This window comes from Poromitra crassiceps, assembly GCF_964638095.1.
Source record: "Poromitra crassiceps genome assembly, chromosome: 27".
NCBI classification, from domain to species: Eukaryota; Metazoa; Chordata; class Actinopteri; order Beryciformes; family Melamphaidae; genus Poromitra; species Poromitra crassiceps.
Genome location: NC_139650.1, coordinates 2,061,021 through 2,087,279, shown reverse-complemented (window position 1 = coordinate 2,087,279; position 26,259 = coordinate 2,061,021). Strand labels below are relative to the sequence as shown.

The window sequence follows — 26,259 nt, the reverse complement described above, 5'->3', positions numbered from 1 at the left end:
GGCTGCTTCCCAGGCGAGCCAGAAGTCATCTCAAACGAGCCTATACTTTCATTCAATGTCACGATGCTGCGGGGGGAAGTAGGCTACTTCATAGCTTAACTATGAAAATAGTGTCCGCTGTTTATCTCCCTTTCTGCTGCAGCATGTTGAAGAAATAAATGTTCAGTTTGAACAACACCCATTCTGGTCATTATAGAGCAAGATGATCGCTTCCACTACCAGGGCCGCCCAGAGGGATGGCAGTGCCCCTGGAGGGATCCAGCCCCTCTCCTCTCCCCTCCTCTCCCCCTGGTTCCCCCCCTCCTCTCCCCCTCTCTCCTCTCCCCCCTCTGGTCCCCCCTCTCTCCTCTCCCCCTGGTTCCCCCCTCCTCTCCCCTCTGGTGCCCCCTCTCTCCTCTCCCCCTGGTTCCCCCTCTCTCCTCTCCCCTCTGGTTCCCCCTCTCTCCTCTCCTCCTCTGCTCTCCTCTCCTCTGGTTCCCCCTCTCTCCTCTCCCCTCCTCTGGTTCCCCCTCTCTCCTCTCCCCCCAGGTTCCCCCCCTCCTCTCCCCCTCTCTCTCCTCTCCCCCTGGTTCCCCCCCTCCTCTCCCCCTCTCTCCCCTCTGGTCCCCCCTCTCTCCTCCTCTCCCCCTGGTTCCCCCTCTCCTCTCCCCCCTCTGGTTCCCCCTCTCTCCTCTCCTCCTCTGCTCTCCTCTGGTCCCCCCTCTCTCCTCTCCCCCTGGTTCCCCCTCTCTCCTCTCCCCTCCTCTCTCCTCTCCCCCCCTCTCCTCTGGTTCCCCCTCTCTCCTCTCCTCTCCCCCTGGTTCCCCCTCTCCTCTCCCCCCTCTGGTTCCCCCTCTCTCCTCTCCTCCTCTGGTTCCCCCTCTCTCCTCTCCCCTCCTCTGGTTCCCCCTCTCTCCTCTCCCCCCCTGGTTCCCCCCCTCCTCTCCCCCTCTCTCCTCTCCCCCCTCTGGTCTCTCCTCTCCCCCTGGTTCCCCCCCTCCTCTCTCCCCTCTGGTCCCCCCTCTCTCCTCTCCTCTCCCCCTGGTTCCCCCCCTCCTCTCCCCCTCTCTCCCCTCTGGTCCCCCCTCTCTCCTCTCCCCCTGGTTCCCCCTCTCTCCTCTCCCCTCCTCTCTCCTCTCCCCCCCTCTCCTCTGGTTCCCCCTCTCTCCTCTCCCCCCCTCTCCCCCTGGTTCCCCTCCTCCTCTCCCCCTCTCTCCCCTCTGGTCCCCCCTCTCTCCTCTCCCCCTGGTTCCCCCCCTCCTCTCCCCTCTGGTCTCTCCTCTCCCCCTGGTTCCCCCTCTCTCCTCTCCCCTCCTCTCTCCTCTCCCCCCCTCTCCTCTGGTTCCCCCTCTCTCCTCTCCTCTCCCCCCTCTGCTCTCCTCTGGTTCCCCCCACCCACCCCCACCCGCGGTCGCCTTTTATACACGTCTCAAACAACGCAGGACAACGTGATTGGCTGGCTCAGATTTGAACAGATCTGAGCCAGCCAATCGCGTTATCCTGTGATGACGTAATGTCCTATGACCCATGACCGGATGGACCATATATGGACTTCCTCCCCCCCCTGGCTGCGCTATCATAGCTGCTGACTGTTACTGCACTATCAGTCAGATCCGTGACATGGACGTTACTCTGCAGAAACTACAGTAACAAAATCACGAATTGCTCTGTTTTTGGAGCTCTGCATGTCTGTGTTTGTCTAGTTAATGTGTTAACGTTAGCTAACGGCTAACATTCGCTAGTTAGCCAACCAACCAGCAGCTAACATTAGCTAGCTAGCTAGCTTACCGGAAGCGATATTTTTTTGGGATGACGGCGAAGGCATAACCCACCCCTGGCCCTCTCTGCCTCTGATTAGTGGCAGCGTTATAAACCAATCAGCCAATCAGAGGCAGAAAGGGGCGGGTTATGCCTTCGCCATCATCCGAAAAAAGAATATCGCCTCCGGGACAACAACGCTTCCTACCCAGCGTGTGCACGTCTTTCCGACAGGGGTGGTTGTTATGGCAACTATCAACAACAACAACAACAACAACTACTACTAACTACTACAAGACATAAAGACCGAAATAGGCTACCTTGTTAATGTGTCTGTCGGAGACACGGCCTAACGTTAACATTTAATAAGAGCCGAATATCAGCCTGCGCTCAGCTATGTATACAGGAAGTAAACCGGATATTCAGGTGGGTTGTGACGGTTGTTATTGTTGTCAAGTTAAAACTGTCTATATTCTGCCTGTTTTAAGGGCTAGTTTATAAACGCAATGGTTGGTTAGAGGTTTGTGTACTGAAGTTTTCAGCGTTGTCAGAGTACGTGGACCAGCTGGGAACTAGCCTGGATGGAAAAACCTCGCTCCGAGTTTTCCGGCTATGGGCGGAAGACCGTACTGTGCTCCAGGCAAAAAAATCCGCTAACTTCTTGTGTTCCGTTTAGAAAACACGAGTAACTAGCGTTAGCTCAAAACAAACACTTCGTTTGGTATGTCCATGCTTCTTATTTTTTCTCTAACTCGTAGCCTACTGTTGCATTTCTGTGGGGGGACGAAAACACTACAGCACAGGCCACCGGAAGACGGGGGCGGGTATTCTTCTGTCTTCCTGCCTCAGTACGCAGCCTCTCCCCCATGCTCTCCCCTCTGAGCCTGAGGTTATCTGAGCCTGCGGACGCAAGGTTAGCTGGGAACTGATTGGACAGTTACAGCACTTTTCTTGTATATGTGTCGCAGGCATAGTATACAGTAATAGTCGCAGGTCCTGGGGTCCTGAGTAGCTTCGCCATCATGGGTGGGTCGTCTCTCGCCTTGGTGTTTCCGGTGGTGTTTCCGCTTTGTCTGGGGCAGTAATTTTTCGTTCCCCCATAGAAATGCAGAAACGCAACGAGGCTAACCTCGCCAGTTAGGTCGCTCAAGCTGCCGCGTTGTTCTGGTTTTACGTCCCCCCTTTCATGGTTTACAGCTGTAACTGACCAACAGAAGACCGTATGGATTATATAATCACGAACGGGAGTCGAGGCTCCGTTTAGCGCGGAGAGGAAGAAGAAGCTACTCTTATGGACTCCGATGAATGGTTTAGTTAGCTGTGAAGCTATTCGAGCTAACGTGGGAGCTTTGAGAACAGCGTTTATCAGTAAATCGTCCAGGAGGAAAAGTTCCTGTGTCACTGTATGGAAATGTCTAATGTCCAAAACCTGACAGCGTTGGTCAAATGGTGACTAACTGAGGCCGTTGAAGAGATATTTGGGCTGTTTGAAAGAATAATAGCAGAGTAGCCTACGAGGAGGAAGTTTTTTTTTTGCCTGAGTCCAGATCTTCAGATCTTCCCACTCCACTAACCTCGCGTCACCAGGCTCTTCTCGGCGAGAAAGAGCCTGGCTCCCGCCCACAATTGATTTTGTCACCCTACTGGCTCCGGCCTAGAGCCCGCCCTAGACCGGATGGCAGCGTTTCTAGCTCGTCAACTTTCACGTTAACTTGACAATTTGACCCAAGTATCAGAATCCTCTTTCACCGTTTTGACCGGTGTGTCAGGCGGTGGTGGCGGAGATGCCATATTGCATAAACGTTTTGTTTTATGTAACGCTAGCTTTGTTTTGATCAGACTCTAGTTTAGGTAACATCACCGCGTCAAGCTAACGGCAACAAAGACGTTGTTAGGCGCATTGCCATCCGGTGTTAATTCTGGGTCCGGGGTTTACGCCCCCATGACAAAAAGCGGGGTGGAAGGTGCCCAGACTACACTCCACTGAGTTAACTGCTTCTGAAGAAAGAAATGGAGCGTGACGAGTTAACAATTCAGTCCGTCAGGCTTGGATCTCCTCATTCAAAAAAGAACGAGCAACAACGAAAGCTGCGAGACACTGTTTTAAATCCTGTAGTGCGGTTACATAGAGTAGCCATACCTCCAGACTTCCAGCAGCTGTTGGTCATTAAAGAAGTTTCTCATGAGCTACAGGAGTGGAGCCCCAGTCTGGACCAGGAATGCCCAGAGCACCCACATATCAAAGAGGAACAGGAGGAACTCTGGACCAGTCACGAGGGAGAGCAGCTTCAGGAGGACCCAGAGCCCCCACACATAAAAGAGGAACAGGAGGAACTCTGGACCAGTCACGACGGAGAGCAGCTTCAGGAGGACCCAGAGCCCCCACACATAAAAGAAGAACAGGAGGAACTCTTGACCAGTCGGGAGGGAGAAGAGCTTCAAGGGCTGGAGGAGGCTGATATCACCATGTTCCCATTCTCTGCTGTCCCTGTGAAGAGTGAAGATGAGGAAGAGAAACCTCAGTCCTCACAGCTTCATCAAAGCCGAACTGAGGAGAACAGAGAGGCAGAGCCTCTACCCAGCAGCTCAGCTGAACATATGAAAACAGAGGGTGATGGAGAGGACTGTGGAATATCAGAGCCAGTCAGGAATGTATATCCAGGTAGTAATTCACAACCAACGAGTGATGACAAGACTAAAGACTCTTCTGAGACTGAAGACAGTGATGATGAATGGATGGAAACTAGTGAACCTCAGTCAGGTTTATACTCACAGGAAAACAGCTTCAGCTGCTCAGTTTGTGGTAAAAGATTTGGTAATGAAGCACACTTGAAGACACACATGATAGTCCACACAGGAGATAAACAATTTAATTGCTCAGTCTGTGGTAAAGGCTTTGGTCATAAAGGACACTGGAAGACACACATGATAGTCCACACAGGAGATAAAAATTTTAATTGCTCAGTCTGTGGTAAAGGTTTTACTCGTAAAGAAAGCGTGAATACACACATGATAGAAGTCCACACAGGTGAAAAACAATTTAATTGCTCAGTCTGCGGTAAAGGTTTTGGTCGAAAAAGAAACCTGAAGACACACATGATAGTCCACACAGGTGAGAAACAATTTAATTGCTCAGTCTGTGGTAAAGGTTTTGGTCATAAAGCAACCCTGAAGACACACATGATAATCCACACAGGAGATAAACAATTTATTTGCTCAGTCTGTGGTAAAGGTTTTGGTCGTAATGGATGCTTGAAGAGACACTTGATAGTCCACACAGGAGATAAACAATTTAATTGCTCAGTCTGTGGTAAGGGTTTTGGTCATAAAATAAACCTGAAGAGACATATGATAGTCCACACAGGTCATCAACAATTTAATTGCTCAGTCTGTGGTAAAGGTTTTGGTCGAAAAAGCAACCTGGAAACACACATGATAGTCCACACAGGTGATAAACAATTTAATTGCTCAGTCTGTGGTAAAGGTTTTACTCGTAAACAAAGCGTGAAGACACACATGATAGAAGTCCACACAGGTGAGAAACAATTTAAGTGCTCAGTCTGCGGTAAAGGTTTTGGTCGAAAAAGAAACCTGAAGACACACATGATAGTCCACACAGGTGATAAACAATTTAATTGCTCAGTCTGTGGTAAAGGTTTTGGTCAAAAAACAAACCTGAAGATACACATGATACTCCACACAGGTGATAAACAATTTAAGTGCTCAGTCTGTGGTAAAGGTTTTACCCGTAAAGAAAGCATGAAGACACACATGATAGAAGTCCACACAGGTGAGAAACAATTTAAGTGCTCAGTCTGTGGTAAAGATTTTGGTCGAAAGTGCAACCTTAAGACACACATGCTAATCCACACAGTTGATAAACAATTTAATTGCTCAGTCTGTGGTAAAGGTTTTGGTCAAAAAACAAACCTGAAGATACACATGATAGTCCACACAGGTGAGAAACAATTTAATTGCTCAGTCTGTGGTAAAGGTTTTGGTCAAAGAAAAAACCTGAACATACACATGATAGTCCACACAGATGAGAAACAATTTAATTGTTCAGTCTGCGGTAAAGGTTTTGGTTGTACAATGTACTTGAAGACACACATGATAGTCCACACAGGAGATAAACAGTCTGTGGTAAAGGCTTTGGTCGTAAACAATGCGTTAAGAAACACATGAAAATCCACACAGGAGAGTAAACATTTAATTCATGGTTCCCACAGCCATGGAAAACCTGGAAAAATTTCAAAATCTTGTTTTCCAAGCCTGGAAAACTCATTAAATTGGTAAAATCCATGAAAGTTTAGGAAAAGTCATGACATTGTGTTGTGTGTAATGAAATGGTGACCGTAATCTTCCCGTGGATAACCTTCCATGTAATGTAATAAGACGGCACATTTATTCTCTGTAGCTGTTTACGTAACGTAGCTCTAATATGTGTCGCTTTTAGTGCTTCTTGTATTTTATATGAATATTTTTATGGAAAATTCCTGTTTTAGTTCAATAGCTTCTATGATGCAGTGACACTAAAGCACTAAAAACCCATATTAAGAGCAGCTGTGTCCTATTTGTCCTACGTAATAATTTCTGGTATTGATTCAGAGTCACCGCCTCACATTACATGGAAATTATATTATCGATCTTTCAAAAGTCATGGAAAAGTTTTGAAATTGTATCCATGAAAATGTGTAGGAACTCTGTTAATTGCTATCTGTGGTGGAGGGGGGATTTGAGTGTTTATTTATGTGGATGTTTTTGTTTTTGTGCTTTGTTGTGCTGTCCTGTGTTTATGTACAGGGTTCATACAAAGTCTTGAAAGTTTGGAAAATGCTTGATTCTAATTTGTAACCATCATGTTTTAAAGATTAGCAATATGCTTGAATTTGAATATCCTCCTTGTTTGATTTTCATCATGATCTGGTTTTCCATCTACACAGTCAGTCACTCATGTCAACCAAACATATTTTAATATCTGAAATGAGACGATCCCCTGGTCATTTTTATTGTCTCTAGAGGGTCTGAGGTGGTCGGGACACCCCACTCCCACGCCCCATACCTAACAATAACTCAGACCCTAGTCTCGCTGGCCAGCCTCCTCTCCCTTCCGTCCAAGGAGTCTGGCGCCGCAGGTCTCCATAACTGGGATAAACCCTCCCCTGCTCTACTCGGTTCTCCCATGGGAGCGACTGTTTCGGTGGCAGCCGGATGTCCGCTCCCGGCTTATTACAAGCTCTGTCATTGGCTCCGACCATGTCAATCAGAGCGGCTTCCGCTCCCTCCTCCCTGTGTGTCGCTGTAAATAGTGCCCTGCCGCCGCAGTGAAAACAACAACACTAACTAGCTAGCAAGCTAACGGCAGAAACCTACACGCTAGCTTGTTGCTACACGCTGAAGTTGGATTGTTTGAAACTATTTTCGAGGGGCACTGCCGCTAAGCGCCGCCCATCGCAATCCCACTGTGGAGACCTGCGGCGCCAGACTCCTCGGACGGAAGGGAGAGGAGGCTGGCCAGCGAGACTATGCAGACCCTAACCTTTCCCACCTTCTATCCATAAACCTAACCTCTCCCACCCCCGACGCCTAAACCTAAACTCTCCCACCCCCCACGCCTAACCCTCCCAGACCCTAAACCTAACTGTTGTGTTGTATGAGGAAGAATGAGAGGTTCTTTACTGAACTATTTCAAGACAAGTGCAGTGTGCATGTACATACATTCAGCCTAGTCTAGTAGGGTGATACTGCCACCTACTGGGATGATATAGGAATGCATTTACAAGCCTATACCACACTAACCTCTCCCACCCCCCATGCCTAAACCTAACCTCTCCCACCCCTGTAAAAACTCACATAAAAAAAGTTTCCATTTAACAATTTTAGAGCCAAAATTGTGAAATGTTTTTGACTGTGGACCAATGTTACTATTTCAAAATTTTCTCAGAGACTGTGTTGACCATTATCATTATTTGGAAAATAAACCAGCAGCACTATTAACCAGCTTTATTGCACTTTACTATTACTTGCTTTTTAATTTAAGTAAGACAATGATTCCACAATTACTGAAATTATTAGTTGTTCCACAAAGTATAATACTGTACAAATCAGGTGAAGGAAATTAAGGTATAGTCTCTGTTATTTTGCAACTTCAAAGTAGGCTACCTTCTCTATAATTTCCTATCAGCTTTTCCGCTGACAGGAAACGAAACCCACAAAACCTCAAGTTATATTCACATGTAGAAGTACGCTTAGTATGAAAGCATCCTGTTTCCAGTGACACGATGCTGCTTGGACTCTTTCTCCTTCTCTACTTTACTGAACATGTTTTTGCCAGAAAACCCCCAGGTAAGAACATTTTGAAACCTCCAAGCAGCGCTTCTTTTAATTTATATTTATTATTACATTGAAACATTTGTGGGATGTGCCAGATCAAATCAAAGCTATTCGACTTGTTCAAGGGCTTTTCTAGCTCTCAGTGTGCATTCAATTTCAAATTCTGACACTTGTTGTTTTACTCTAATTTGTATTTGTATATTCATTTTTATTAATCGTATAATGTTCCACTGTAACATATCTATAGGAAACAATTGTAATCTATGTTTTACTACATCCTTTACATACAGTTTATTTTGGGGGATTTCCACAATGTTTTTAAAATTCTTTCTTGAAAATTATTGGATATAGAAGGAAACAAAAACTACAACTGTATTGAAAGCTGATCAAATGTTAGCAGTGCTATCAATAATAAACCACTGTGGAGCCATATTGAATTAAATTATCAGATTAAACAAGTACGCATTGGGTTACTTCCTGTAAAGTCCCCATTTTGTTTGTAAAATAACTCCCTTTGACGTCAACATGCTACCATTTCCTCATTGTGTGTGTGTGTGTGCGCGCGCGCGCATGTGTGTGTGTGTGCGCTTGTGTATTCATGTGTATCTTGGCATATAGGTGCAACCATGCATGTAACAGTGTGTAACCAAGTTTTACAGGTAGATTTACATGTACAGCGCCTCTGAAACTCATAGTAAAGAGAAGAGTGAAAGAGCAGATTTTTGGTTCATTTTCATTATGAAAGACTTTGCTGGTCTTAACTCTCCTCTGTCTGACAGATGTGAAGTGTATGGTGATGAACCTGCAGTATGTACACTGTATGTGGAACGGGGATGGGACTCCAGACGTCAATTATACCTTCTCCAGCAGGTCAGTATATGAACCTAATTTTGGAAAGGAAAAGAAAAATACATTTTAGATCTTTCATTTGAGAATATACTGTATAATCATATGCCTTTTTGTATCTTACTGTTGGGTGCTGTTAAAACTGGTTATCTTATTGTTGTGCCAGCGCTGTGGCTCCTGTGTTACATTGCTGGCTTGCTGGGGAAGCTCGTAAGCAGGTCTGACTGTGGTTACCATGGGATGGGAGACCATCTGGTCCTGGAAGTGGTGTTGGAGGACCAGTAGGAGGTGCTCTTCCCCTCTGGGCTCATGAATACAACAACGAAAAAATACACCCATAGGAGGCGCTATGGCCATAACTTGCACACGATTGCTCCGATCGCCTTCAACTTGGGGAGGGGGGGGGGGACCTGACAAAGTGCCATGCTGCATAGTCATAGTGCCACTTACTGGCAAGTGGCAACACAAAAAGTGGGTTATCTTGAGAACCGATATCCAATCAACTTGAACCTTGGGGCGCTGCCGGGAACGCGACGGAGTGCGGTGGCGAATTTCGGACACGCGGATACGTAGTCATAGTGCCACTTACTGGCAACACACACTCACATGCACAACTAGTGGCAACACAAAAAGCGGTTTATCTTGAGAACCGTTCATCTGATCGACTTGGGTTGGGGAGTGCGCTGCCAGGAACCCAACGGACTGTGGTGCCGAATTTTGGACACGCGCATAGTCATAGCTCCACCTATACTGGCAACACAAAAAGCGGTTTATCTCGAGAACCATTCATCCAATCGAATTCAGCCTTGGCGAAACGCGCAAATCTCTAGTTATTATTGTTAGGTACTGTTGAACCTGGGCGTCTTACTGTTGGGTGCTGTTGAAAGTGGGTATCTTGTTGTTGGGGGCTGTTGAAAGTGGGTATCTTGCTGTTGGGTACTGTTGAAAGTGGGTGTCTTTGGGTGCTGTTGAAAGTGGGTGTCTGGGTGCTGTTGAAAGTGGGTGTCTTTGGGTGCTGTTGAAAGTGGGTGTCTTACTGTTGGGTGCTGTTGAAAGTGGGTGTCTTACTGTTGGGTGCTGTTGAAAGTGGGTATCTTATTCTTGAAGGCTTTTGAAAGTGGGTATCTTACTGTTGGGTGCTGTTGAAAGTGGGTATCTTATTGTTGGGTGCTGTTGAAAAGTGGGTGTCTTTGGGTGCTGTTGAAAGTGCGTACTGTTGGGTGTTGTTGAAAGTGGGTATCTTATTGTTTGGTGCTGTTGAAAGTGGGTATCTTATTGTTGAAGGCTTTTGAAAGTGGGTATCTTACTGTTGGGTGCTGTTGAAAGTGGGTATCTTATTGTTGGGTGCTGTTGAAAAGTGGGTGTCTTTGGGTGCTGTTGAAAGTGCGTACTGTTGGGTGTTGTTGAAAGTGGGTATCTTATTGTTGGGTGCTGTTGAAAAGTGGGTGTCTTTGGGTGCTGTTGAAAGTGCGTACTGTTGGGTGTTGTTGAAAGTGGGTATCTTATTGTTGGGTGCTGTTGAAAAGTGGGTGTCTTTGGGTGCTGTTGAAAGTGCGTACTGTTGGGTGTTGTTGAAAGTGGGTATCTTACTGTTGGGTGCTGTTGAAAGTGGGTATCTTATTGTTGGGTGCTGTTGAAAGTGGGTATCTTATTGTTGGGTGCTGTTGAAAAGTGGGTGTCTTTGGGTGCTGTTGAAAAGTGGGTGTCTTTGGGTGCTGTTGAAAGTGCGTACTGTTGGGTGTTGTTGAAAGTGGGTATCTTATTGTTGGGTGCTGTTGAAAAGTGGGTGTCTTTGGGTGCTGTTGAAAGTGCGTACTGTTGGGTGCTGTTGAAAGTGGGTATCTTATTGTTGGGTGCTGTTGAAAAGTGGGTGTCTTTGGGTGCTGTTGAAAGTGCGTACTGTTGGGTGTTGTTGAAAGTGGGTATCTTATTGTTTGGTGCTGTTGAAAGTGGGTATCTTATTGTTGAAGGCTTTTGAAAGTGGGTATCTTACTGTTGGGTGCTGTTGAAAGTGGGTATCTTATTGTTGGGTGCTGTTGAAAAGTGGGTGTCTTTGGGTGCTGTTGAAAGTGCGTACTGTTGGGTGTTGTTGAAAGTGGGTATCTTATTGTTGGGTGCTGTTGAAAAGTGGGTGTCTTTGGGTGCTGTTGAAAGTGCGTACTGTTGGGTGTTGTTGAAAGTGGGTATCTTACTGTTGGGTGCTGTTGAAAGTGGGTATCTTATTGTTGGGTGCTGTTGAAAGTGGGTATCTTATTGTTGGGTGCTGTTGAAAAGTGGGTGTCTTTGGGTGCTGTTGAAAGTGCGTACTGTTGGGTGTTGTTGAAAGTGGGTATCTTATTGTTGGGTGCTGTTGAAAAGTGGGTGTCTTTGGGTGCTGTTGAAAGTGCGTACTGTTGGGTGTTGTTGAAAGTGGGTATCTTATTGTTGGGTGCTGTTGAAAAGTGGGTGTCTTTGGGTGCTGTTGAAAGTGCGTACTGTTGGGTGCTGTTGAAAGTGGGTATCTTTGGCGAAACGCGCAAATCTCTAGTTATTATTGTTAGGTACTGTTGAACCTGGGCGACGTGCGGCTGTTGAAAGTGGGTATCTTATTGTTGGGTGCTGTTGAAAAGTGGGTGTCTTTGGGTGCTGTTGAAAGTGCGTACTGTTGGGTGTTGTTAAAAGTGGGTATCTTATTGTTGGGTGCTGTTGAAAAGTGGGTGTCTTTGGGTGCTGTTGAAAGTGCGTACTGTTGGGTGTTGTTGAAAGTGGGTATCTTATTGTTGGGTGCTGTTGAAAAGTGGGTGTCTTTGGGTGCTGTTGAAAGTGCGTACTGTTGGGTGTTGTTGAAAGTGGGTATCTTATTGTTGGGTGCTGTTGAAAAGTGGGTGTCTTTGGGTGCTGTTGAAAGTGCGTACTGTTGGGTGTTGTTGAAAGTGGGTATCTTATTGTTGGGTGTTGTTGAAAGTGGGTATCTTATTGTTGGGTGCTGTTGAAAAGTGGGTGTCTTTGGGTGTTGTTGAAAGTGCGTACTGGTGGGTGTTGTTGAAAGTGTGTATCTTATTGTTTGGTGCTGTTGAAAGTGGGTATCTTACTGTTTGGTGCTGTTGAAAGTGGGTATCTTATATTTGTGTGCTGTTGAAAGTAAGTGTCTTATTGTTGGGTGCTGTTGAAAGTGGGTATCTTACTGTTTTGTGTTTGAATGACTGATCTGTGATGTATTTTCTATTCAGGTTCTTTAATGATGAGAGTCCAGAGTTGAGTGATTGCAACACCTACATCTCAGAAAACAGCAGTGTCACTGGATGTAAGCAGCCCTATAAGGAACCATCCAGATTTGAGACCTTTTACACAAAGCTGCAGCACGGCAGCGACAGTTTTCAGCATGAGCATAAGGATCTCAAATCGAAAGGTATGCTTATTTGTTTACTACCGTATACGTTCATGGGTGTCTTAAACTCCTGGGAACCGAGGGGGGCAAAGTGCCTTCCAAATTATTTTTATGTGATTTCCTACCTATTTATGGCCATTTAAAAAAACATCTTACCATTTAGACTTTTTAATGTCCACTGTGGTGGACCACGGGACAATAGAGTACCGCAGGAATGAGTCCGGAAAACATGGATGCTAACACTTCACTGTTTCTGCCTATGGGTTTTTTGAATGTTTTTTTTGCGCAATGCTTAAAATAAGGTCTGTGGTTAACGCTAGCTTATTCAAACGCGAACCTGTGTCCAGCAGGATAATCTTCTTCCAGTTCCTTATGTATTTTCATTCAACATTTTTGGAGAGTTTGTAAACTATACATTTTTGGAACGCTTAGAGAATCTGTGCAAAGATCGGCGCGGCCTGGGGTCCTTCAGGCTAGAGCGAGCTGCTCGCCGCAGGCGAATGACGTGCAGCGCACAGGCCTCCCAAAACTGGAAAATGGCTATAATTCTGCTTCCAGTTAACTTAGAAAGATGATCTAAGAGTCCAACTCCACGTTTGTTATGTGCAGGAATTCATCTATTACCACAGTGCAGTCATGCAACCTTTCATAATTAGCATAATTAGTATACATTTTGTTTAAAAAAGGTCACAATCAGGAAATCATCTGTCTTAGTCAACTTAGAATGATGATCTTAGAGCCTGAGTCTATGTTTTGATTTCTAGAAATTAATCTCTTGCCATAACTAAATCATGCAACCTTTGTTCATTAGCATAATTTGCACAAATTATATAATTAGGCTGAAACCAGGACTTCTATATTTTTGCTTTAGTCAATTCCATTTTGGATTTAAAAAACAAGGGCCCTATCTCCCCAAAAGCGCTAATTTAGCGTTTGCGCTCGTTTAACGCCGTGGGCAATGCAAATTGGGGGCGGACACAAGCGCATGCCTGTGATAATTGTACTGGGCATAGGCTGCCACTTGCCAAAGCAGGCGTTTCAGTGCTAAAATGTGGGAATGGATGGCATTATCCTATCATCAGCAGCGCGCAATTACTTTGTGCTAAGAGCTTTGAAGAGGACCTTTTACGCGCAAATACCTGGCTGCGCTGGGAGCTGCCTACTTAACAAATACAACAAAAATCTCTATATGTCAAGGCATATTGAAATTCAGCAAATGCATTTATAACTAACTTAGTTATAAACTCATCTCATTCATCATCTTCAGCATCACTGCCATCTGAATCCCAGTTTTCAGATCTTGAGTTCTCATCGTTCTCACATTGTGTACTGCAAAGGCAAAGGTCAGTGCATTGTAAGTTTCTCTTCCTACAGGAACATCTTTGTGTTGAACAATCTCCTTTGCAGCGGCATCTCACCATTTCAATGGTGGACTCAGGAGCTGGTAGTACATCAGTGGTAGTGGGTCTCAACTGGCCTTTATCATCCTTGAAGTAGCCATTTTGGAGAGGATCCAAAGGTACTTGCTGCTCATGTTTATTCCTTTTGGGCTCTTGGTTCAAGATTTTCCTCGAAGAAGATGACATCGTTGCAGCTCTGGGGATGCTTTCAGATGACTCCAGAGTAATGGAGGAACAACAGAAATGCTTGGCTAGGTTTGTGTGTGCTGCCTACTGCCCAAAAGGGATAAACATGAGAAACATTCCAGAGCTGCGGTGACACATGTTCTGCAAGTATATGGCAGAGAGTGAAAAGCTAAATCAAAATAGAAAAAGGCCTCGTGACACAAAGTTGATTTTTGCTCCCATGGACAACATTTAATAGACAGAGACAAACAGTTTCGATCCGATACGGATCTTCCTCAGTGTCATGTGAAGCACATACATTTCAGGAAGTGTTTATATAGGTACCGGTACATATAGGTGCATACATCCGCCTACTGGCTTGGAGGTAGCCCCAGGCTCACTTTAAAAAGGAAGTGCTATCTAAGAACAAAAATTGTAAGTATAACGAAAAGGTGTACATATATCAAAAATGTATATATATCAGAAGACACAGGCTTGAGTTTAAATTTCAAAGCTGATTCAGTTAATCAATACTTTTTAGTATACTAAGGAAAGACACATCAGGTATATTCAGTATTCTTTTCTTGTTCTCCATATCATATGTGCAAAAAACAGTTTCAAAGCACTCAACCACATACTGTAGTATACAGGTACATAAGAATATTTTTTAAGAATATATATTTGAGTCCAATTCTTCCTCCATAAAAACAGCAAAGAAATAGGGGATAAGGAATAAAGAAACATGCAGCACAGAGGCCACTCACAAGTCAGATCTGATATCGAAACTCTTCATTCTACATTCTACATTACGAGAAGAGGCTACTACCTATTAGATGGACCTTCGTTCAAATAAGAGAGATGAAATCAGATATTGGCGCATATAGTTGCTTTTTATTTTAGCGTCATAGCAAAAAGCCCAGCACAATTGCAATCTCTTATACAGTTCTAAATCATTCATGTAATACACACGTAAGCATACATAATAACATTTGTCCTCATCCCTAACCTTAAATTGAATAAACACTTTCAATCCCACCACAACTAGCCCCTCAAACTTATTGAATATCATTGCTCCTTCACACCAGACTAACATTTCAATTCGGACTGAAACAGCATATATTTCACATTTGAATTACACAACACTTCGTATTCATCAGATCCCACTGCCCACTAAGATGCATACATCAGTACACATCTCACTCCAAGCATTGCATCTCAGACAGCTCCCCAAAAGTTGTATGGATACAGTACATTTAAATCAGTTACTGTAACCTTATAAATTGTCTGTCGCTGTATGTGGCCTCCTGCACCCATTCTAATAATAGCAGTCGGCTAGTGAAAAGAGGAAGGGTTTCCTTTCTCCTTCTCATCTACATGCGGGTTGCTCCACTTGTGGTTCAGAAGGAGGAAGCAACTAACTTATATTCTGAACTAACTTTAAACAAACACCCCCGTTAACCCTCATTCCCCAATGAATCATTTTCCCATCCCATGCCAAATTGTCAACTATGCATTAGAATCATAATTACTATGATCCACAAAGACTTTTCTTTAATCTGACTTCATCATCAGTTCCTGCGTGTGTGGACAGACTTGTTCTATGCGTATCGGAGTGAAGCGACGCTGTGGCTGCGGAGAGTGAAAAGCTACCACCTACAGAGAAAAAGCACATTGTTAGGGTACAGTTGGGCATGTTGTTGGGGACAGGCAAGCGTTGAGCAGCAAGTACCTTTAGATCCTCTCAAAAATGGCTACTTCAAGGATGATGAAGGCCAGTTGAGACCCACTGCACTGATGTACTACCAGCTCCTGAGTCCACCATTGAAATGGTGAGATGCCGCTGCAAATGAGATTGTTCAACACAAAGATGTTCCTGTAGGAAGAGAAACTTACAATGCACTGACCTTTGCCTTTGCAGTACACAATGTGAGAATGGAAAAAAACTAACAAATTATAAATGCAATTGCTGAATTTCAATATGACTTGACATATAGAGATTTTTGTTGTATTTGTTACAATCCATTTGTTATGGATGCTTGAATTCTTATGTTGAAATTATGTTATGTATATTAAATATCTTTACTTTATATTATATCCAATTGATTTTCCTTTCCGTTTTCCTTAAAAATGTTTTGAACATTTGTTGTTTTTAAAATCCAAAATGGAATTGACTAAAGCAAAATATAGATGTCCTGGTTTCAGCCTAATTATATAATTTATGCAAATGATGCTAATGAACAAAGGTTGCATGATTGCGCAAGAGATTAATTTCTAGAAATCAAAACCGGCTCTAAGATCATCGTTCTAAGTTGACTAAGACAGAAGATTTTCACTAAGATTTGTTTTTCCAATATATCTGACAGCACGTGAATGGGACAATGACGATCACAATTTGAATACTTGTAATTTTCCCTGGGGCTCGTAAGGCTTTATCATCACCTTCCTTCAAGGGCGTGTTAGTTGTGAGTGAGTTGGTATTATCCCAGTAATTCTTCCCCACTATGTCGTCACATTGTATTAAATGTCTAATGTTCTGCTCTGCATTCTCTCCAGTCGAGCTAAATCCACCAACCAACCTGACTGTCAAGAATGGAACTGACTATAACCTGTGGTACTACTGGAACCACACCGCTCCTATAAAACCTGACTGTGTGGCCAGTGAGGTTCGCTACAGAACCAACAACAACAAGTGGGAGGTGGGTAAATGGTCATGGAAAAGCCTATGCTGGAATTAAATACATAATAATAATACTGAGATTTATTTGACATAATCTAGCTCCACCTCTCCTCTCATTCTTCCTCTTTCTCTTATTTGCTCATCATTTGTTTTCTTCTTCTTTGGGCTTCCCGTTTCACTCCCCTCTCCTCTCTCTACTCCATCTTCTGATATATTTTCCACAGGACTCTCAACTCGGTAGTGGCAAGCAGAACTACTGCATCAATTTGCCCTCCAGCAGCTCCCTGTATGAGCTGCAGGCGAGGAGCAGTATCGCGGATCACTGTGGTGGTCGGTCTCAATGGGGTGACTGGAGTCAACCTGCCTTCTGGGGTTCCATGAGGCAGAAGAACGGCAAGGGTAAAAAGAGAAAGAAATGACCACAATACAACTTTTGTTTTTACATTAAAGTCACACTGAAATTAAAATGACTTTTTATATACACCTATTTGACAATTTATGCTAAATTACAAAAATATATTCGAATTAGGTCACAATCTCATTACTTTTACTTCCTGGAGAATGGAAGGACATCATCGACACGATGACCATCGTTGATCATGATTGTCACGACAAGAAGAAATAACATTCCCAGCGATAGCTGGACGTCACAGCGGTGATGTCACCAGAGCCACAAGTATCTCATGACATCAGGAGTGATGTCATAGGTTCCGCACTGATTACATCATCAATAATGTCATAGATGCCAGGATTCGACAGCTATAAATAGAGACAGGTGGCAGAGATTAGAGGGCACGAGGAAGAGTATAGAACACCAAAGAAGATGGATGGATCCAGAAGAAGGCGATAATGCAACATTAAAGGAACATTCAGCGATGTTTTTGTGTTAAAATAAGTGTTAAATGGCTCTATATTCTGACAGCAATCACTGAAATACAGTGTTTGGTCAGTGACTTGAAACCCTCAACCCCCCGCTGTCCTCTCTCTCCTGTAGTCCTGCATGCAGGATGGACGTATCTCCACAAGCGTAACCCGTAGAGACTCACGGATGGTGGCGTAGGATTCGGGGTGAAGAAATACATGTAGTCCTTTATAGGCATCACAATCTGACCTTCTGTTTCCCAGAAAATGTCAACTTTTCTCTGATTGGATAAAAATGGGTGCCGACCTCAAACTATCCAATCAGAGAAACGTTGCATGAGGACAGCGGGGGGGGCTGGGGGTTTCAAGTCACTGAGCAAACTTTCTATTTCAGTGATTGCTGTCAGAATATAGAGCCATGTAACACTTATTTTAACACAAAAACATCGCTGAATGTACCCTTTAATGTTGCATTATCGCCTTCTTCTGGATCCATCCATCTTCTTCTTCGCATCACTGATGACATCACAATTGCTCTTATGACATCATCATCAGTGATGTCACAATGCACAATTACTCAAGTGACGCATTGTGACATCACTCAACGACAAAAATCGCAGAGCCCACTTGCTCCCTTTTAGTTATGATGATGATGATGATGACGACACACACACACACACACATATATATACTGTATATATATATATATATACACACATACATCGCCATATTTTTTACAGACCGCCAAGGCTTAATATCACCCCTTCATTACTTTCTACTGACATTGGACATACAATACTGTGAAGGTGCACCGATAACATGCTAACATGTTAACATGTTAACATGTTAACATGCTAACATGTTAGCATGTTAACCTGTCAATCCTCTCTCTCTCTCTCTCTCTCTCTCTCTCTCTCAGACAATCATGCTATGTCCATGTCCGTGTCCGTGTGGACTCCAGTGCTGGGTGTGCTGGGTGCCTGCACCCTAATCCTTCTGGTCCTGATGTTGGTGCACTCTGAAAGGTGGGTTGGCTCATTCACTTCAATTCAATTCATTTATTTGTTCGATAGGGGACAGGTGTACATTAATGAACATTTAAAAGAAAATGTAAATGCACGACAATTGCAGTCACAAGACTGATTTCCATTGTTAGTCCCCCTGCCAGATGATACAGGCTTAGAGTCCTGATAGGGGTAAAAAGTAACATAGTGCAACAAAAACATATTTAAAATGTAAACACAATACAAAGTGCAAGTATGCAGAGAAATAGTCCTAATAGGGGTAAAAAGTAATATAGTGCAACAAAACATATTTAGTTATGCTTGACGGTTCTATTTTGGGGGCTGGGAATTGATTGGTGATAGTTACTGTATAGTGGAATGGATGGTCACAGCATCAATGAAGTATACTTAGCTCAGCATTTTGTCATCAACATTGTTATTCATGCAAAGCCCTTTATTTGCTCAAGAACTCAAAAGCTGCTTGATATTTCCATTGTTACGTGTGCATTTCTCTTTATAATACACTTTCAATCATTTGACTGAGCAACTGTCAAGAAAAATGACATGTGTGGAACAGTGTTTTCTACTCATGAAAGACTTTGTCTATTATAGTCCTTATGGTAGAAAAGAATATTGGCGCGAAGATGCTATGATGTGTTCTGTATAGAAAGAGGCCATACAGGAGCATGGACAATAACACTTTGAATGAAATCAGAATGACTTCTATAACTCCATCCTGATATTAATGCCATGTGCCAATTGATCCAGGTAGATGACTAGGCTTCATCAATCTGGGAACCTATCGGTTAAACAAAAAAACAAAAAAAAAATCCTCTAACCTCTGGGGGCAGCAGCCCCGTTTTAATGTGGAGCAACAGGAAGTCAAGAGGCGCGGTCGGCAGCGGAAGAAAATCCCTTTCCGCTCCCTGCAAGCTCTGCCATTGGCTCCAACCGACCGGCTCCGCCCATTAATGGATTTATTTTCCACTGCCTGCGTGTCGCTCTAAAATCCATCCATCGCTATGAAACAACAATAACAACTCTAGCTCGTTGCTAGTAGCAAGTAGCAACTTGCTATACGCTGAAAATGGTCAGTTTTGACGACACACCGGTTACGTTCACTTCATTTTGATCGGGTGAAGCGCAGCATGTGTGCGAGCACTGTTACACCCCTTTTGACGGAGCCTGCCGACAGATTTTTCGATGCAAGTCGAAAGTCTGTCTCGAGAGATTAAGGCTTCATCCACCCCAGTACAGTGTTAAAGAACTGCAGAGAAACAAGGTCATGTCAGCTGTTGTCTCTGTCACCTGTGAGACGTGTCTCTATTTCCCCACACAGGGTCAGAATCATCTTCATCCCCATCATTCCCAAAATAGGCATCCTGGATGAAATCCTGATCCATGACAATGTAGAGGTTAGTAGATGCAGAGCCTTCTTGTGCCTAATATCACTTTCAACGACCAGGGTTGGACCAGGGTTACTTGACCCATGTTCAATGGGTTTTTGTCAATTCACAGTTTCACACCAAGTCAGTCAACACAGGGTTAATCCCTGGTCATGACAGTTCAGATAGGACCCAGGTCACAACATACATGGTCACAACCAGGGAGAGATTCATAACACTTAGCATAGGCTATTAGCATAACAAATAGCAACCTGGGTGATTCATAACACTTAGCATAGGCTATTAGCATAACAAATAGCAACCTGGGTGGTGCCATTCACATTGAAACAAACCCAGGCAACCCGGGTTAACCCTTTCATACCACCCAAAATTACCTTGGGAATGTAACCCTGGGTGGACCCTTGGTGTGAAAGGGGTATAAAAGATGCATGAGATAGAAATCCCTGGAGTCCCAACAAGATTTGTATTTAAATTTAGTGCCTTATTTGGCAGCCAATTAGAGATGTAACGGTATGAAAATTTCACATCACGATTATCGTGGCCAAAATGATCATGGTTATCGTATTATCGCGGTTTTCTTAAAAAATTGGGTAACACTTTATACACTATAAAGCATTAATAAAGCATTAGTGAATACTTAATTCCCCATGAACTCATCATTTATAAAACATTATTCATACATTACTAAGCATTAGTAAGTAAGTCATAAACACAGTTATAAACGTTTGATTCCCAATTAATAACCTAATCTGTAACGTGTTTAATGATTGTATTCTCATACTTTGTAAATGATAGATTCACCATTTATAAATAAGTATTATATTACAAACCATTTATTTATGAGTTGTTAATGGTTCATAAGATCATTTAGAAAGTGTAAGTAAAATAATAATTATCACTTTTCAAACTGAAACCCCCCAATTATCCTATTTCAATCATGAGAGACCAGAGGGTAAGGTTAATCAGCAAGCTTTATTAAAGTATGGCATGGCGATGGGATTCATGGCCTGAAGCGGTATGGCATTAATTCTGATGGCGTGGCAGCATGGCAACTGATTCTTTGGCGTAGTGACTCCGTGGCAAGATGCCTCTCTTCTTGAGGCGGGAGGGCATCTGCTCGGGTGGGGTCGCTATGTCACTAGATTACGTGTGGCGTGTGGCAGCGTGTCTGGTCTTCATCTTGAGACTAGGTCGAGACCATCATTTCCCCAAATCCTAGAAACTCACAGTTGATCCCAAGTGAACCGCCCCATCCGAAAACCCTTAGCCCCATCCGCAAACCCTTAGGGGAGTAACCCAACCCATCTACTGTTTAGGGAATAATTATTACACCTTTGACAATTAAAAACCTATAAAAATACACAAAAACGTCAATTTCACCCACTTCCCGAGGCCGTAGGGACGGTTTAGTTGGAACGCCCATGCTCAGTTCCTGGATAAGCGATGAAAATGTCAGAAAGAGCTAGTGTCTAGAGAGAGAGTGGCGTCAGCGGAGGACCAAAATGCAAGACTCATTAGCCAATTAACAGCCAGGAATGGGTCTTGCGCTACTTTTGCATGCTAAAATAAAGCTGATAATGTACAATTTGATTCAAGGGGGGAAAACCCCTTTCAGAGTACAACACAAACTGTCTATTTTGCTGCAACTCGACAGTGCTGCTTAATCCAGGACCTTACTTCCTGGAACTCTTGAGAGTAAAAAAACTGGTCCATCGGAGTGAATGGAGATGTCGGGACTCTTCTATCTACACGGCTCTGGAAAGAGCCAAGCATCGGTTCCAGAGTTATTCAAGAAAAACCTCCTATTGGCTGTTTAGAAGGCTCTGGGAGGCTTAATTCGCATTTTTGTCCCATCATGCAATTCTGACCCTCTTAGAGACACAAACCCCTGAGTGAAACACACATCTCTCAGAATCACCCCCCTGGCCGTTTGGGCATTCAGACATCTGTCTCCATTGGTCAAGGTTAGCTGAGACCTTCTATCTCATTTATTAAATGCTTTATAAGGCGTAGATAGTCCTCACTTTAGATGGGCTCACACAAAATAACTAATGACTAGTAACTACCTTAATTAATCATGAGTTTGAGTGTCAATAAGAGTTTATAAACCATCTATTAACACTCACTAACCATGTCTAAATCATATCTACAAATGTACACATAAATGTACATACATATAAATAGTTGTTTAATCATTTACTTACACTTTCTAAATGATCTTATGAACCATTAACCATTGTATGAGAATACAATCATTAAACACATTAGAGATTAGGTTATTAATCAGGAATAAAATGTTTATAACTGTGTTATTAATGCTTAGTGATGTATGAATAATGCTTTATAAATGATGAATTCATGATAAATTAAGTATTTACTAATGCTTTATTAATTCTTTATAGTGTAGTTATTATAAAGTGTTAACAAAAATGGGTGAAAAAAAGTACTGAGAATCACTGAAATCATTTGACAATGTTTTATATTGAAAACTGAGACCCAAAAAGCATTGATACACTCACTGAAATAATTTCTGCAAGGCTGCATGTTGGAGACGGTTGCCAACTTTGGTTGATGATGGACAGCTTTACCATGTTTTTCAAAGCACTGTAATCACAGTACTGTACCACGGTAATCACGGGTACCACGGTTATAATGATAATTTGAAACGGTACGGTTATTGTAAGGAATATTACCATGTTTATCATTAAAACCGGTTATCGTTACATCCCTACAGCCAATACACTGCTAATTGTAATATTAGCAGGGTCTGTTTTAAGCCTCCAGTGATGTACTTTCTATTTCTGAGACATGAAATTGTTGTATAATAGTTTTAGCCAAACTAGGTTTACTGTCTGTATTGCGTGCCTGTATGCCAGCATTAGCATTAAATACAAATCTTTTTGTAATCTGGAATCTGTAACCTGGAAGCTCGGGTCATTTCCATATAGTCATATCTGATGTTCATACTCTTCCCATTTGGTGGAAGAGTGAGTGAGTAATGTACTGTATTGTGAAGTTACTGCAAGATATGAAGGGCCAAACAAACCATAATTGTATGGCTGCAAGACAAGTCATGTAACATGCTTTTGTTTTGTTTTTAAAGAAGTGGCTTCCCATCAACAAAGCCCTGAAAGAGGGCTTAAAGGCTAACTTCACTGAGCGTGCCTGCCCCGTCCGCGAGGACAGCCAGGTTTCTCCATCTGATAGTGAGAGCTCTGACAACTCCAGCTGCTCCACCACCACCACCACCGACCAAACTGACTTCTCCATCTCTATGCCAGCTAAGCAATCAGAGGGCCTGTCTACCATGCCAGCTAACCAATCAGAGGGTCTGTCTACTTCCTGCGCCTCCTCTTGCTCCACCTCCATTTTACCTGTCTTGTCTGAGAAGGGGGAGCATGCCGTTTAGGACTCATGTTCTCACACTTTTTCATGTCAAGGACCCCTAAACTGACACGAATTAGACCACGGACCCCCATCTGATAAGATTTTGTCCCCCATGATCTGATATTTTATTTTATTTTAGATGTTTTATACAGAAAGTGCATGACATGACCAAAATAGTCATACATTCTGTCAAATAAATTATCATCCCTTTACTGAGAGTGTCTTACAATACAGTCAAATTGTATAAATGAGTATTCCTACTACAAGTAGCAGATGGGGGGTACTGTGTAAATATCAGGCCTGAGTTGAATTCATCTACGTGAAAAGAAGAAAGCACAAAGCATAATATACAATACCTTTTTAAGTCAAATAAGGAATTCATTTCAAGTGCCTCTTAAAAATTGCTATCAATTCAGAGTCTGGCTTCACCATCTTCTAATAAGAATTGTAACAGAACAGAAGAGTTCTTGATGCAAAACTGAGATGGGATTAACCCTCAAAGGAAAGATATGATAAGGCACAGCTTCACTGTTCTAATGATTGTGTGATTGGTTAAATTGTATTTCTCTTGACTAAAGTAACTTGATTAATTCTTGCTTCAGTCAAGTAACTTTTTTTTCTGCAACGTGTAGCCTATTAGGTTTTTTGAACTGTTGAATAGACCTGAAGTTATAGCCAGTGGGGTCAGCTGTCCCTAAATAGAGCTTGTTGATATGATGTTGATGTGTATTTCTCATTATTTTTAACCTCTTGTAAGCTTGTGTGATTATGTGAGACCACATCCACATGCAGCAAACTTCAGATTGACTAATAATACTCAGCCCAAGATCAGGTATGCCGAATTTGATCATTAACATTTTAGAGATGATCTATTCTTGGCATTTGGCTGAGATAGCTAACTAGTCACATTGTTTATCAAAATGGGCCAGTTTACAGAATATCAACTCAGTCCTGGCCATGGGAATATAGGGTTTCAGTCTTACAGGCATATATAATGCCAGTGGCAATTCTGAGGTTCGGACCAAAGTGTTAAATATTTTTTTAAATGCTAGACCAGTTCACCTCGATTCTTCCTCTGTTCCACTATTTCAGGAAATATAATATAGATATAGGCCTATAGATCAGCATTTGAAAGGTTGCTTGGAGGTTCATTACAACATGTACAGTATATAGGCTATTTTGTAGAAAAGGTATGCAATGTATTTCAGCATGCCACAAGAATGTTTTGTTTTTCCCCGCACAGCCGAGGGCATCATGAGCTAAATTCAGGCGATGCAGTCAGTCACGGCCCTGCTCCACTACGGCGATCAGCCCTAAGCCATCAAAAGAATGATTCCTTTACCAGCACTGAAAGATACTCCACTGCTTGTGTTGCGTCCGATGGCTGCGTCCAAGCTACAAAATCACCGAAATGCCATCCTCGATGGCTGATGTACGCATTCGGAATAGTTGAATTGATTGTTTTCTCAACGCGTTCTCCCTCTGTGTGGAGCAGGGAGAATGTTACATTGGCACAGTGCTGATGGCAATGCAACGCAATGCTGTAGTGGAGCCCAGTGTCTACTAGATGTGGTACGGCTCCTGTACTGCTGTCGGAACAGACTTGCGTCCATGTAATGAGTGGACAGAAATCTATCCATCTCTAATTGTGTTTTCTGCTGCAGCTCGTGGCATTCGACACATGCGCCATGATGGGCCTGTACAGGATCTGTACTTGTTAAGCTAAAGGCCATAGGCCAGTGGTTCCCAAACTGGGATACCCGTACTCCTAGGCGTACGTGGAGGTAGGCTACTACAGGGGGTACTTGAGAGAAAGGGGGAAATAGAAAAGAAAAAAAAGGAAATAAATTAAATATTAAGATAAATCTGCTCAGGAGGCACTGCAACTCTTTCACTCCATTAGGCTACTTATTTTGTTATTTTATATTCTTCAAAAGGTGGGTCATCATTCATTCAGTGTGTCATTATGCTATTTTCTCTTGCAGTTCTCTAAGCCAAATGCATAGTCGGGTAAAGGGGGTACTTTGATTCAGAAATCAGGGAAAGGGGGTAGGTAGCGTTAGTAGCCTACTGAAGCCAAACACGATTGAGACCCACTGGCCTAAATTATTTTATCATAATAATCTTTGAGTAAAGTTTATTGTCATGCAATCATTTTAAGAGTAGGGTTGAGAGTAACCATTGTTTTTGTTATTTTAGAGTTGAACATTTCATTTAGTTGGATGTTTTGTAGGCTATAATTCCAATTTCTATTTTTTTAATTCTTTGTGTTACCTGCTGCCATTACCTGCCAATTTGCATTTGAAATAAACAGAAACTGCTTTATTTGCGTCAACATTATTTTTAGACTACTTGGTGTGCAATGCAACTACAAAGGTTGACTTTTAATTTAAACCGGTTTTTGGTAGGTTTTTGGGCTATACTAGTACTCTTGTCCATAAGTGTCACACGCACGCACGAACGAGCAACAACGATTAGATCTAATTTTATTATTCACCTCGCTCGCCGGTGTAAGATCCGGTGTAAGATCCGGATTAGCGCAAAAGGAACTCTGCAGGTCATTATCCGCAGATCCGTCTGGTGAGTGGGCGGGTGTGGCTCTTCCTGACTCACTTCACTTCACGTTCACTAGTTTATTAATTAATGAATCGTTCGGGCAATCGCTTAGGCCAGTGGTTCCCAACCTTTTCCAACTCAGGGCCCACTTTTATGTCTCAAAAATGTTCGCGGCCCACCTCCGACCCCATAAATACAAAGGCCATATAATGCGTTCTCAGAGCACTTTTTTATTGAAAATTGAACATAAATGACTGAACTGAATACAGGAGAAACATGTTGGAAGCTCCACAGTCACTAACACAGCACCTGTAACATGTTGCAACACCTTCAGTATTACAGTTTTCAAGGAGCTGTCCACACACACACACACACACATACACATACACACGCACACACACACACACACACACACACACAGACACACACACACACACACACACACACACACACACACCAATCATTCAAGGAGCTGTCCATCAGCACCAAACAGATGTCAGAAATGACAAGCAAGGGGCTG

General features: G+C 43.1%; 1 protein-coding gene across 1 annotated transcript; it reads left to right on the top strand.

The window, feature by feature from the left end:
- Window positions 1-7,978: 7,978 nt before the first annotated feature.
- LOC310799212 (cytokine receptor common subunit gamma-like) lies at window positions 7,979-25,502 on the top strand. The gene is made up of 8 exons (XM_083661779.1): window positions 7,979-8,082; window positions 8,850-8,940; window positions 12,126-12,304; window positions 16,402-16,544; window positions 16,750-16,924; window positions 18,306-18,411; window positions 19,730-19,805; window positions 22,900-25,502. Exons 1-8 carry the CDS (start codon window positions 8,019-8,021, stop codon window positions 23,203-23,205), a joined length of 1,140 nt encoding a protein of 379 aa, XP_083517905.1. The 5' UTR covers window positions 7,979-8,018; the 3' UTR covers window positions 23,206-25,502.
- The last annotated feature ends 757 nt before the right edge of the window (window positions 25,503-26,259 follow it).

Bases quoted from the DNA above. Each gene is read 5' to 3' on its own strand.
- LOC310799212 (XM_083661779.1), top strand. From the start codon at position 8,019: ATGCTGCTTGGACTCTTTCTCCTTCTCTACTTTACTGAACATGTTTTT. The intron at 16,545-16,749 runs GTGGGTAAATGG...TATTTTCCACAG, and splicing joins CCAACAACAACAAGTGGGAG to GACTCTCAACTCGGTAGTGG. The intron at 16,925-18,305 runs GTAAAAAGAGAA...TCTCTCTCTCAG, and splicing joins GAGGCAGAAGAACGGCAAGG to ACAATCATGCTATGTCCATG.